The sequence below is a fragment of the Pezoporus occidentalis genome, unplaced genomic scaffold (assembly GCF_034315485.1).
Source record: "Pezoporus occidentalis ecotype Australia unplaced genomic scaffold, CSIRO_AGI_Poc_V1 ctg8, whole genome shotgun sequence".
Lineage (NCBI taxonomy): Eukaryota > Metazoa > Chordata > Aves > Psittaciformes > Psittacidae > Pezoporus > Pezoporus occidentalis.
Window position 1 is genome coordinate 2,425,272 of NW_026916158.1, and position 13,962 is coordinate 2,439,233.

General features: G+C 40.6%; 1 protein-coding gene across 3 annotated transcripts; it reads left to right on the forward strand.

The window, feature by feature from the left end:
* Positions 1 to 489: 489 nt before the first annotated feature.
* Positions 490 to 13,708, forward strand: PPP1R2 (protein phosphatase 1 regulatory inhibitor subunit 2). 3 transcript variants are annotated; one of them, XR_009961741.1, is made up of 8 exons: positions 490 to 719; positions 5,320 to 5,427; positions 5,912 to 5,992; positions 6,275 to 6,378; positions 7,591 to 7,770; positions 9,095 to 9,300; positions 10,847 to 10,897; positions 12,262 to 13,708. XR_009961741.1 is itself a non-coding variant. In XM_062603430.1 (7 exons), the coding sequence occupies exons 1-6, from the start codon at positions 547 to 549 to the stop codon at positions 10,849 to 10,851; spliced, it is 651 nt and encodes a 216-aa protein (XP_062459414.1). In that variant the 5' UTR covers positions 492 to 546; the 3' UTR covers positions 10,852 to 10,897; positions 12,262 to 13,708. The 3 variants fall into 3 exon arrangements, 2 of the variants coding, with proteins under 2 accessions (XP_062459413.1, XP_062459414.1); XM_062603430.1 differs by lacking the exon at positions 9,095 to 9,300 and having other exon boundaries at positions 492 to 719; XM_062603429.1 differs by lacking the exons at positions 9,095 to 9,300; positions 10,847 to 10,897.
* Positions 13,709 to 13,962: the final 254 nt, after the last annotated feature.

The following is a 13,962-nucleotide window of genomic DNA, read 5'->3' on the forward strand; positions in this document are numbered from 1 at the left end:
ACTTGGACGAGGCTGAGGTGGGAGGGAGGCCCTGCGAACCCCGGAAACAACTGCCACGTTCGAGCCATTATCCCCGTTCAAGGTTTAAATCCTAACGGCGCAGCGCCCGCACCCCGGCTGTACGGGTGCCGGAGGGACCCGGCGGGACGCTGACACCGGCACGGGGGCTGCCAGGGGCCTGGGGATTTTGATGCATGTCAGTTCACCGCTGCTGCACAGCCTCCTGCTGCCCGGCTCTCAGGCATGGGAGCACGCCAACGGGCGCGCGCTGCCGGGACCTCGCCTCGCGCACGACCTGAAGCACGCGCCGGGGCTCCGCGGGCGGGCAGCACCCCCCAGCGCCGGCAGCCACGCTCGCGCATGCGCACAGCATCCCGGAGGAAGACGTATGGCGGTCCTCCGGCCGCCAGGGGGCGCGGCCTCGGCGGGCTGAGGTGGCGGTACAGGGCCTGTTTCCCGCTCCGGCCGTTCTGACGCGCGGTGGGGAGGTGTTAGTTGAGGCGGAGGCAGCGGCGGCGGAGGAGGCCGGAAGCGGACGGAGTGGCGATGGACGAGCCCTCGGAGTCGGGCGCTTCGGCGTCGGGCCGCTTAGCGTCGGGCTCGGCGGACAGCGCGCCCATCAAGGGCATCCTCAAGAAGAACGGCAGCAAAGCACAGGTGGATGGAGCGGCCTCTGGGGCGCGACGGGTCAGCTCGGCCCGCGACGAAGATGAGCATGGGTGAGAGCCGTGCTGAGCCCCGCGGGGCCTCGGTGCTGGTGAGGCAGCAGTGGCGGTCCCCTGCAGCGCGTCCCCGCTCGGGAGCGGAGCGGGCCCTGCGGGGTGGCGCGTCCCGCTTGGGGGCTCCCGGTTCCAAGGGGTGCTGCTGGGCGGGCGGGGCAGTAACGCGGTAAGCGGGTCAGTGGGTCGTGCCCGTGTGCTGCCTGTGCACCGCGGCCCTGCAGCGGCGTTCCGCACGTCGGCAGGCAGCCCGCCGAGGCCGGGGTACTGCCCGCAACGGGTTCGTGTTCACAACGGGCGTGCCTAGGCGGGGAGAGCAAGGGCTGCTGCAGGGAGGGCTGGGAAACTCCGTCCTGGCTCTTGTTGCTTAGAGTGGGTGAGTGGCGGCTGAGGTTGCTGCTGTGATACTTTGCTGTTCATGAAACCCTGGGAGAAATAGTATCGTTTTTAAATGCTCGATCAGAAAGATGAACAGAAAAGTTTTACTGATGCTACGAGGACAGTTTACCACTCGAGACATGCGCTTTGCCATGGCAGGTTTATTCTCAGTCTTCTTAAAGGTAGCTTATTTCTTTATAAGCAGAAGCATGTCCCTGGGGAGAAGACCTCTGCGTTGAAACGTAAGTAAGAAGTATTTCTGGTCATGCTAGATTCATCTGTAAAGATCTCACACTTGAGAACAGGCACTGTCCGTGTGGTTTGTGTTTTGAGTGACAGGAAGGTCTTGGTTTAATTGTAACATGCTGAATTAGTCCCAATACCCAGGAAGTGGCCTTCAGCCAGCCAAGTAGCTGTCTTTGACAGTAAGAATTCTAGTGCTTTTCTTGATGTTAGCACCCAGGATGCACTGCCCAACGTTGCTCTGAGACTCCTTCACATTGTGATGTCCAGGGTTTGACAAGAACTCTATAAAATTGCCTTTGTCATTTATATTTATTTGTGACATTGCTCAGTGTTGCAAGGAGGGAAATAATGATAAAATTGATGTGCAGTTATGTTTTTTTTAATAATATGATAATATTCCTCTTCTCTTTGCCTAAGTCATGAATAAAGTCTAAAGTCAGCAAAGCAAGAATGAAAAGTATTTGGTTTACTGCCTGTGTCAGCTGCTCTTGCTTTCCAGGCAGAAATTATTGCAACTGAAAAATGAGATGATGTTTTTGAAGGAGGTGATTGTAAGTAGCAATGTGCTACACAAACACTGTGATTCTTTTTTTCCCGTCTTCTTTAGTTTTAATATAGTGTAGCACAAGGTGTTTACTGCCACATCAGACATGAAGTAAAACTGGCTGTTGGTAGCCTCTGTTTCATTTTCTGCTGTCTCTTTTATACCATCTTGAAGAATGATGGGAAATTAAAGTACAAACTGGTGAGCTGAGTATATTGGTATATTGGTTACAGTACACATAATTTCTTGCATGCTGATAAGAGGGCAGAAGTCCAGGTTTGTCTCCTGTTTACCAATATGAGTAAATAAAGTCAATTAGATTAATTTTGAAATTTGCAGCTTAAAGGGTATTGTCTAAACCTTGTTGGCTGCATTAGGTTTCCTGGAAACATCAGTATAGGGTATTTAGGTTTGTGTGTAGATACTATTTGTGATCAGCAATGCTTCATTAAGCCAGTGTTATTTCTGACTTCAGCAAAATAATGTTTTACTTAAAGGAATGGTAAGTGGTATAGCTGTGAGTTTCCTCAAAGATTAGAAGTTGCTTTATACATTCCAGTACGTGTTTTCTTCATACATCTCTAGCAGCAGTCTCTGCTTATTTCTAATGCTGAAATTCAGGTCTAAATAGGTTTAAAAATAGCTGCAGATGAAAGAGCTTGTTGTGTCAGCTGTCATCTTTCAAAGCATAGTGTTCAGTAGAGCTGTCATGTATTTGCATCATCACTGACTTTGTGCTGTTATTAGTGATGGCAAAATTCTTTGGAAAACTTCCTCAATGAAAATATGGTGTGAGAGGGAACTCGTGAAATTGGGACACCACTGGAACTGCATCCTAAAAGCTGAGATTGTGGTCTAATGGTAGATACATTCTTGGCATTTCTTGTATAAAGTATTTTTTGCCTTAAGGGTCCTGTAAGAGCCTGTGACCAATCTGATCCTTTTACAAAGGAACTGTAAAAAGCCCAAAGTACATGTGTTGGAACAGACAAGAGAAGATTCTTTTATGGTAGGAGTAAGTGAGGTGTGAGAGGTGTTCCTGTGAGTAATACTGCTGCAGAAACCTTTTGCCTGTCAAGGTGTCATGTCAAAATATCACACTGTTATGTATATTTAAAGATGCGAGAGAATACAAATGAGCACTCCTGAGATTTTTTCAAAACTCATTTTCCTAAGGAAGATTAGATTTCCTCTTTCTGTATCTGAAAGGGTGTCAGGAAGCATTTGCCTGTGATAGTCCTAAATTATGTCATTAATGTTATGCTGCTCAAGCATGCCTAAGCATGCCAAATCGCAGTCAAGGGAGGTGTCGGTTTTTAGAGTACTTAGTCATTCTCCTGTGATGGCTTTTTACATGGAGGGGTGAAATGACATGTTTGTCTGTTTGCCGCTAGTGATGAGGGTATTTTTTTTCCTATCTGAATTTTAAATTGTGCTTTGGGAGGTGTTCCGCAGCCAAGGCTTTTAGTGTTGGAATCAGAGCTGAAAGAAATGAGTGTGAAAAACTTAAACCACTAAAAGCTCCCTCAGTCTTGTGTTTGTAAGTTACTGAACTGCTAACTGTAGAGTAATTTAGAGAACAGCCAAAAAGATTCTTCTAAGACTGCCAGTATTCTTACAAGGTGTTAAGTCGTGAGTCCAAGCAATAAGCCATGATGTGCTCTGGACAAGTGTGGTGAGCATATGGCATGTGATGGGAGTTTCTGCTATCTGTCGTATTTCCTCTTCAACTAAGCTCTGTCTTTTCACAGGAGCTGCATGCCATTGTCCAACTGCTATGGCTAGTAAAAATCTACATGCGCTCCCTGTGTAACTGCATGATCATATTGTGTTAGTCATAGGTGAATTTTAAGCAGGTGTTTAGCTGATGTTTAACTGGTGACTTTTCAGCTCCTGAATAGATAGGTTTGAATAGCTGGCATTCCTAAAGTAGAGCTCTTGCTTTGTCATCATGAAGCTCATGACTCTCCATCCTGCCAGAGCAAGCAATCTGACTCACGTGTTGCCTGCTTAGTTTGCAGTCCTTGTGTTAGAACAAAATGATTACATAGAAGCCTCAAATATGAGAGTGTGGCATCGGTTGCTATATGCTAAGGGGATTAAGCTCGCTTAATGTGTATTCATTTCTGGAATATAAGACTTTAGCATATAGGATTCAGCATCAACTCCCACACCTGGGTTTTTTTAAATCCCTTTAGGTTTGGGTTGTGTTTTTTTCCCCTATTGTATTATGCAGTCCATAATTTGGAAAGTAATTATGCTTTCCATAAATACAAAATTTAGTTTGTACTTGGAATTTTGTTTTATCAGTTTTGTTTTACAGATAGCATTCTGCTCAAGAACAACTGTGTTACTGAGATTGAATTTATATTTCAAATTTGTTTGTATTTAAATAAGTAGTTCAGTTAGTCCTCTAGCCAACTGTGTCCCCCCCAAAAAAAACCACAAACAAGCCCAACAAAAAAAAAAACCAAACAAGCCCAAACAAAACATAACCCTCAAACAACAAAGCACTGTAACAATGACTTCCTTAAAGTAATAACTTGAAATACATTAATATGCTAATGTGCAAGGAAATATTAACTAGTGGAATTATTGTACTATTCTAAAGTTAAATGCCTTGGTTTAGTCTAAGGGAAAGACCACCTTGCATGTGGCTTTTAAATCAGCAGAGGGGTGACTCTGGTCACAAGGCAGTTTTTTTCCTTGTGACTTTTATGAGTCCGGGTGGGCTTTTGTTTCTGCAAATATACATGAAATGGTACATTCTCTGATTAGCTGAGGAAATTCTAAATAATGTAACATCACTGGTGCCTGTCTGTGTAAACTGTGAAACTCCCTAAGTTTAATTACAGCAGTGAATCAGTTGTGGTTTATTATTCCAATTTTAGATGACAATAGTAGTACTAATAACCAGCTTATTTCAGTGCTATTTATTTTACTGCAGGAAGTTGTTTGTTGGTTGGTATTATTTATGTAGCAGTTTTACTAATAATCATAGCTCATCCACTGAGCAGAGGTGAGGTGGGAATTTTTGGTTTTGTTGAGGTGTTGTGGGTTGTAATAAGAGGAAGAATGATTTTACACTAACTTGTACCAAGAGTAGACAGCTAACAAGACAATGATTGAATGGGGCCAATAGTCTCTTGAACTATGTGAATAAGAATGCTTTTATGGATCACTGAGTTTATCTAGCTATTGTGAATTTCCAGGGAAATTCAGCTGCATTGATACTCTGTCATGACTTAACTAAAGTATGTGTAGAACAGTATTTAACAGCCATTCTTTGAATGTTCCTGTGTGTCATAACAATATTCTGTGTGCTTAGTATGCAGTGGAGGTCAAAACACTTTCTAAACATTCTTCCCGTGGCCAAACAGAACTAAGTATTTTTAGACTAAAAGAAAATTTGACTTTGTTTTCTTATTTTAGTAAAAAATCTCAGAAGTGGGATGAAATGAACATCATAGCTACGTACCACCCAGCAGGGAAAGATTATGGCTTGATGAAAATAGATGAGCCAGCTACTCCTTATCGCAGGTAGGTTTGCTAAACTGCTGCCCTAAATGAGGGCAGGAGACATAGTAGTTTTATGACAAAATTGACTTTGTGGGTAATATTTATTACAGCTGATTGCCTGACAGAATGTGCCTACCTACTGGATATATACAGCATTCAGATTTAAAAAGCTTCTAAATAAGGCTTATAGCTATTGAGGAAGATTGTTAAAAAGGACAAAGTCAATTTTTAGGAGGTTTTTGTCTAGCAGGGTTTAGGCTTTGAATGGTGTAAGTGCCTGACTTGTATTGATTTTTTTTTTTTTTTTTCAGTTAACATCTGTATATAAAGTTGTATTCAGTTAACATCTGAATATAAAGTTGTATTGATATTTAGATTAGATTTGAAAGTTTTGAAAGTACTGAAGGAGTCTTCTAATGGAGTGTTGTAAGGTTTTCACTGTTTTATCAAGCAAATTTTAAGCAGCAAATTATTGATAAAGGCTACTTTTTGTTTGCCCTCAAAGCATGGTAGGAGAAGATGATGAAGATGCAGTGAGTGATACAGAAGCAAATGAGCCCGTAAGACCAGATGTGTTGAGTAAAAAGTAAGTATTGTCATAGAAAATTGACTAATTTTTAAGAGAATTTTCTCTTTCCTGGAGTATTTTTTCTTTATGGAAAGCTGTTGCTAGCTTCTGTGAAGTCCAACTTTTGCTATTGACAAATCTAGTAGTTTTCCGTGTTTTATAGTGCTACTGGTACTTTAAACCTCTCGCAGGTTGTTAGTACACATGAATATAGCAAAAATAATGAACAAAGCCGAGTGCTCTGAAATATAATGTATGTGAAAAACTTGCTGGTTTAGCATTTTTTCATGTTTTTTGTAGACTGGCAGCTGCAGCTGAAGGCAAAGGACCCAAGATTATGGCAAAGCAAGAGGAAAGCAGTGAGGAAGAGGAAGAGGATGAGGAATTAACACCTGAAGAACGAGGTAGCATAAGTTGTTTCCTTTGTTTTGTTTTTGTCCTATAAATAGTTTCAGATTTTTGGTAAATATATTTGGGAAGAAGTACTATCAGAAAAATGTTGCGATTTTGAAAAGAGAGATTGAACAAATACACTGTTTCTAATCAGGACCATTTGGTTTGGGATCTACACAATAAACAGGAATTTGCTGTTACTGTCTGTCTTTTTGTGTACAAGCTTAAGGTGTGGGTGTTCCTCTTAAGAAACATAGATTTGTCAAATAAGCAGCTCTTACGGTTTTGGGGTGAGGGAGTAGTTCCTATTCCAAAAATATTTCAGGTAGACTTAATAATTCAATGAGTACCGCCACAATTAAGATGCTGCTAATTGCTTGCAAGCATACAGATGATATTTCTGTTGTTTTCAAAACAACTGGTAGATGAATCCAGCAGGAAATCTACATTTGTTCTGAAGCAGATCACATTTTCAGAAGAGGTGTTTTGTGTTGGCTTGGGCTAGAACATTTTGAGGAAACAGTCAAACAATAATACTTCTAAGGTTTCAGGCTTGTATTATCTATCTGTAGCTTCTCATCTTTCCTGGCCCCAACTTTGATTGTGTAACCTTATTATTTTAAAGGAAGGAAAAAAACCCCACAGTGTTGGGGCTGCCAAGAAGCAAAGTTTAGTTTAATTTTAATGCGTTACTGATAGACCTGATAATGTTTAATATGTGGAGCAAAGTTAGGCTTCAGGCCGTGGAGACAGTGGAAAATATTTTCTTCTTCATGTGGTAAATATCTCTCATAACTGGCCTTTGGTAGCTAGCCAGGAGTCAAGTTGGACATCTGCAAAAGTTCATCTTCTGTCCCATCAGTACTTTTAATTTGTCCTTAAGTTTACTTGGAAACAACGCTTATGGAACTTCAGAATTTTGTTTGCTGTTACTAGATGCTTCTCTTGGTTCAGACTTGCTCTTACTTGAGCTGGGTTCTTTTACAAGTGCTTCAGCCTTTCTGGTCCATTAATTACTGGTCTTTTTATAAGTCAGACTCATTCAAAAGAATGCTCCACTGCTTGAAGAAAATAATTTTAGTTCAGGGATTTTTTATCATATGATCAGTGGAATTTCAAGGTAGATAAATTTGACCTAGGAAGCAGTTAGTGCATCTCTGAAGAGAAAATAAGCTGATTTTTTTTTTTTAAGGGACTAAATAAGTATTTGCATTTGTCAACAGAGAAAAAGAAACAGTTTGAAATGAAGAGAAAAATGCACTACAATGAAGGGCGAAACATCAAACTGGCAAGACAGCTCATTGCAAAAGAACTACAAGGTGAAGAGGACGATGATGATGAGGATGAAGAGATGGATGATGCTGCAGATGTAGAAACAATGAATACAGAAGTTGCCGATCATGGTGAGCTGCCAGTTAATCAAAAAATGTGTTTAAGTATTAGTGGTCCTTTCAGCTATTGGGAAGTGGACGCACTTAAGTGTGAGAATGAACAGAAAGGGTACAGTATGTATGGAACTCTCCATGTGCAATACTGCATACTGTCTGGATAGGTAGATCTGTAGCATGGTACCAAAAACATCAGTATTGCTAAATAGGGTGTGGGCTTTTGTTTGCTGTGACATAACAGAAGAGCGAACATCTCTGCTTCCTACTGTCTTCCCCAACATAACTGTTTCTTGGTAGTGAAATTGCCAGCTTCCTTTTTAAAGGAAGAGCTGCCTTGTATGGAGCAGTTAAAGCTGTGGCCACACAGGGGAGCCTGGCTTTATGTTGTGGTTCAGTTCCTGTTCTGCTCCCAAACCATCCTGTAGGCAGCAGTGGGAAACTAGCATGAATGCTTCCTCCCTGTTGAGAGTAGTGTATCTAAGTTCCTGCATAAGAACTTCTGCCTGTCTTACTGTAATGTAAAACTGCTGTTAGGACTTTGGTATGCTCTTGTCCTTAAGCAGTAATGTTCTTTTCTATAGCATAGGATAAGACCCTCAGCTTTGCTTTTAGTGCAGCTGCTGGAAGCAAGTCAGCGATTTTAGCTGGGAGCCCTTTAGGAACCTGCTGCAGGGCTGCCTCTTGATAGGAAACTCCTAAAACTAGAGCTTGACACCTTCTCTTCCATCTTTTAAGCTTCTCTTTGGGTGAAAAGGGTAGACTGTATAATGAAAGTCTTTGTGGTGTGGGTTTTTTTTTTGTTTGGTTGTTTTTTTTTTCTGTTCTTTTTTTTTGTGGTGGCCTTCTTTTGAATCATTACAGCTGTTCACTACCCTGTGTTCACCACCTCTGTGTTTAACAGCACTTCGAACAAGTTTTTGGCACTAAAAAAAATAGACATCTGTTGCTCATGAGAGTAGTGGCAATGAAGTCTGTAAGCCTCATTCATCTGGTGCTTGGCAAAGCTATGTGATGTTAGCACGGTCTGCAAACTTGGGAAGATGCTGCATGGGTTTAACTTGGTTCACACTTGCTCTTTGTAACCATATGAATTAGGGTCTCTTCTAAAATTAGAATAAATTCCACACAATAAAAAGGTGATTTGCAAAGTTGCGTATGTTCAAGTTCTGTGGGTTGCACATTTTAGTCCCATTACTAATTACAGAAGGGCTAAAGCCTTCATAAATGATCCAAAAGGGTCATTTGGTATGTGTCTGAGACCCACTAATAATGGACTGACTTTATCCAGTAACATAATATATGCCTTAGAATGGCTATTTACTAGAACTTCACTCTCCAGGGGAAAGGAGGGCTCCAATAGGCAACCTTATGACCTTTCTCCATGGCTTGAAGCTGCCATCCTGCACTCTGCTGTAAAACAGAGGCAACTCCGCTCGCCAGCTACATTCACCAGTGGAAAGAAGGCACACCTTTGCAGCATTTTTCCATCTCTATTGTTGAAGTCCATTCCACCTTCCTTCATAACCAGCTTCAGAGCCACCACTGGTAATTATCAATTTTAGACTGCTCATGGCCAATAGATTCTATTAACATAACTGCTAGACAGTTTATTAACCTGTTAACTAACTAGTTCACTTCCACAACAGGGCATATAGAAATACTTGCCATTAATCTGATGTAGTTTTCAGTTCTTCACTTTTGTTTTCTATCATTCTGCTTAAACTCTGATGTTTCTTTATCTCCTAATGTCTCTATCAGCTATCATTGCTTTTGGTCTCTGTACCTGATCATTCCTCTGAGGTCAAGTAGTGGTCTTCCTTTTGTAGCAGCAGCTGGTGAATTTAATGCCCTCAGACTGATCATGTGTTGTTCTTTGTGGCAGGGTTAGTCAGAGGATGCTGAATATGGATAAAACTGTTAATAAACCTCTGTATCTTCTGCCACTGCCCACGTTTTAAGAAATTGCTATACTGATGATAAATGTTCAGCAACACAGCTATATTAAAATAATGTAAAAGTTTACTGAAATAACTTTTTTAAGGTGACATCTCTTTATCACTCTCATCTGTATTCTGAAGGCACAGACAAATCTCCTTATTTACACATGTTAATTAAACAGATGTCAGCTACTGAGCATTTCCTCAAATAGCTGGTTTTAACACTCGCTACTTGGGTTTTTTTTGCTAGTCTGTGCGTTTGGTCATGCTATGCTTTTGATCATATTGAGCAACTGGGTATTTAAAACAGTATTTCAGTTTGTTTGTTTCCTTCATGGAAATGGATTAAAATGCTGTTTATATTCTTGTTCCCGAAAGTTCCCTGTTCAGTTTAAGTGTGTGGAAAGATTATTCATCTGGATGAGCTCTTCAAAGAGCTGTGTGACTTCAAATAGTGTTTTGAAATGCTTTCTTACAGAGCAGAAAAGGAGGATTTTCTTTATTCAGTGTATTACTGGGTGGTGCAGGACCTGGTTTTGGCGATGGCTTATTTTGGCTTCGCCCTGTTAAAATAACAGCTCTGATGCTGAACTTTAAGTGCAGAGAAATTGTCTGTCTTTCTGCACGTTATATTGTGGCTACATTTTGATAATTTCTTTCATTCAACCTTGCTGCTTCTGAAGTTGGATATCATCTGATGATGTGGCCACCAGTCCCCTGTTATGTCTGAGTCTGTCAATCTATGTAAGCAGGACCTGGCATCCTGTGTCTTTCTATTCCAGTGGAATAGCATGATTTATGATGGTTATTCTAGGACAAGATGTGACATAAGAGGTTTTTCCTAGCGGTCTGTTGTGACCGCAGGGCCCTGATAGCTCCTAGGTTGTTTTTCAGGCAGTTTAAGACCCTTTTCTCACTTAGAAATATTTATTTTTTGTCCATGAAGATCCTTAAAGGTCCTGTGCTTCTCTTATCTGATGTTCCTTTCCGCACTCTAATCCTGTCTGGTTTGTATATGAGTAAAACTAACAATACTCTCCTAATCTCTACACTCTCCTTTTGAAGAAAGGACTAAAGTCTTAGGACAGGTATTTAAGAAAGTTTCTGTCAGCTACCACCAGATCCGCTAATGTAAGTTGCACTTCTGGTTACAGACTGAGATTTCTTGCTGATTGAAATGAAGATGGCCAGTCCAGTCAGTAATGGTGAGAACTGTTTTCGTATTTTTGCCCGTTTTCATCTTGGGCTACCAAATGTTTTAACTGTATAGGTCATTCCTTCTTGCCTCAAGTAACTGTACCTTATCCCATGTGCATGGGTTCTAGCACCCAAGCATTTTGGTAGAAAAGAAAGCCAAAGTTGTAATAGACTGCATTAGGGTTGCTTGCTTTAGCATTTCAGCTTCTCTGGATTTTTTTTTTTTTTGGCTACTCCCTATTTATTACTCTGCAAACAGCATAAATAGCAGAAGTGACCTTTGTTCCTCTTCATAAACACTTTTCCTTTAGAAATTTTGTTTGAAATCACTGAAGATGCCTGATGTAGGTAAATTTAAGCATGATGATTTCAGTGCAGATCTCTCTTTTAATTCTGCTACACAAAAGTATCAGCTGCAAGGGTGTGATCGATAGCAGTTCATTTGACAAGCAGTAAAACTATTGTTCCCTCTCTATGGTTCATTTAGCATTTATTGCTATAATAGCACTGCTCAGATACTGCTCCTGAATTTAGCTCTCAGATGACTGAGTGTGCCCTTTTGGCCTTTGGGAGATACAGAATACATTGTGTTTTCTTAACCAGGGTGGGTATCACCCTGAAGATGACTGAAGTGAGAAGCCTGGGAGCATACACTCATTCGTTTTCACTTCTTAGCTATGTTATGTGCTTGTTAAACTGCACTTGTTATACCAAGCATAACTCATGTGCAAGCCTAACTGACCTTTTTTAGAGATTATTGTAATCTGGATGTGGTTTGATTTGTGCTTTATGCCACTGATTTTTTGAGGTGCCCATTGTATGTGTGTATATATATATGTATATACGTATATATAGAGATGGGCTTTTTCATATGCACTAATGAGAAGGAGCTTTCTCTGATTTACTGATGTTCTTTGGGTCAAAACCATGAGTTTAACGACTTCCTGAAAAACACAACAGACTCTGTTTGCTCATTTATAAGCTTGTTTAGTTTTAAACTGTCTTATCTGGAACTGAAATTTGTCCTGAAAAGCACTATGCTTGCTTGTGTTTCAGGAACCTCATGTGTTAGTTTTGCAAATTGAGGGTTTAAAACGTCCCCCCAGTACCAGGGGTGGTGAGCATTCAGTGCTTGCTATGCTGAACAATGCTGTTAGCCATCCCCTTGGAGCATGAGGGTGAAATAACTATTCTAGAAGTTTCTGTGCGCTCAAACAAAAAGCTTGTACGTTGCTAAGGTGGCTTGGCAAACATTACCCGTGGAGAAGCGAAGATGATTTCAGGAGGGTATTTGTGTGTGTTTTGAAAATATGCAAGGAGTGTGAAGAATTACCTATTCTATTTTTTTTTGTGTGTAATCTTTCTTATGCAGCACATGCTACTCGTGACCAGCTGGAAAGTAGAGCACACAGCATAGAAGAAATCTGTCCAGAACTGTAACTGCTTGTCAAGGACACAAATATAAACACCGCTTCACAATTTTTGCTATTAAGGCTCTTAAATATTGAGAACCATATCAGTTACAATGTTGTATTGCCAAGAATGTTTATTTTAGACTTGTCTCTTGGGCAGACAAAAACCTGTCTAATTGATTTGTTCTTGTGCCTAGTATTTCATGGAGAATACTGCTTCATAATCTGTTCAACCAGTATGGCATTCCCTGTATGTATAACGCTGATTATCTTGCGTAATGTACTGTTAACTCTTCACGCTTTGAAACAGTATCTTTTGGGTTTTCACTATTTATTTGACGGTGTGCTAGGTGTGATGTCTCCTACAGAAAGGTTTTGGATTCAAGAGCTAAATGGTACAGCATATATCAGATTAACATGCAAGCTATTTATCAAATGTGTTATGCTGTTTAAAAAGGGATTATTTAAGTCTTACAACTTTTTTGTAAAGTGTGGACCTGTTAATTTAGATTTCAGTACGTTATTACCTGTATTTTCCCCATCTTTAGAAGAACTGTATTACTTTTTGACTGGTGTTCAGAACTGGTTGTTATTTCTGACTAAGGCAGTACTAACATCTGGTGGAGGGAATGTTTTTACACTGGAAATGTGCTAACTTGAACTTTGCGTTTAACTGTCCTTATCTCTTCCATCGGGACTGGATGTTCTGTGGAGCTCTCTTTGGGTTATCTTGAGAATGTGGATGTTCCCTCCAGCTTTTCTCTTAAAACCACATGTACTGTCACTCTTCTGGCTCTTGTATCAAACTTTTGGTCCTTTCCAGTTTCATGAAGAGTGCTTTTGCTACTAGCATCTGAGGAAAAACACCCAACTATAAGCAAAACCACATCAGGACTGTGAAGATGAGCTGAGTTTAGGCTCTGGTTGTTCTTTATATAAAGATAACTGCTGCTGATCTCTTCTGGGGTTGGCAACCTGCATACTGAAAACTGCTGGTCTAAATCTTCCTGTATCCATTGCAATTGACAGCAGCTGGTTTTGTAAAGTGAAGGCTCTGTGGAAAAATAGAAGGGAAACTCCTTAACTCAGATACTTGCCTACAGTGTGGTTGTACAGTCCCTATAAAGAGGGATTCTGAACCTGCAAATTGCTGTAAACAACTTTCCACTTGGTGAAATCTGACTGGTGAATGTTCCAGTATACAGAATAGTTTCTGGGTTTTATTACACAAATGAAGTATACACTTAAGCTTTAGCTTGGTTATGAAATATAGTGTATATCTTAATTTTGATCTGAATTTGATATGTTGCAAAAATCCATATAATTATATGGACCTGTTTTAAAATGTCTTTTTGTCCACTGTACATGTGAAGTTTGAATAAAGGAATGAAAGTTATTTTACAGTTACGTGCCTTCTCAAGTGTGAGCTTTCATGAAATCCCACAGAGATTGAGAATGAATAAGGTAATAGGATGCTGTTCTTTGGAAGATATATACGGGAGTAATTAACGGGAATGGATGCATTGCCAAAGATACTTGTGAGTTGTACTAACTGGGTGTTGTAGTGTGCCTTTCCCAATTCTCTCCTCTCCACAGGGTTGTCCGTTGTGGGATATTTGGTTTAATAACGGCCTGGATCAGGATTAATACCATCTTTTCAC

Excerpts from the sequence above, each read along its gene's own strand:
- PPP1R2 (XM_062603429.1), top strand. The coding sequence starts at position 547 with ATGGACGAGCCCTCGGAGTCGGGCGCTTCGGCGTCGGGCCGCTTAGCG. Across the intron at positions 6,379-7,590 it reads ATTAACACCTGAAGAACGAG|AGAAAAAGAAACAGTTTGAA; the intron begins GTAGCATAAGTT and ends ATTTGTCAACAG. Across the intron at positions 7,771-12,261 it reads TACAGAAGTTGCCGATCATG|CACATGCTACTCGTGACCAG; the intron begins GTGAGCTGCCAG and ends TTTCTTATGCAG.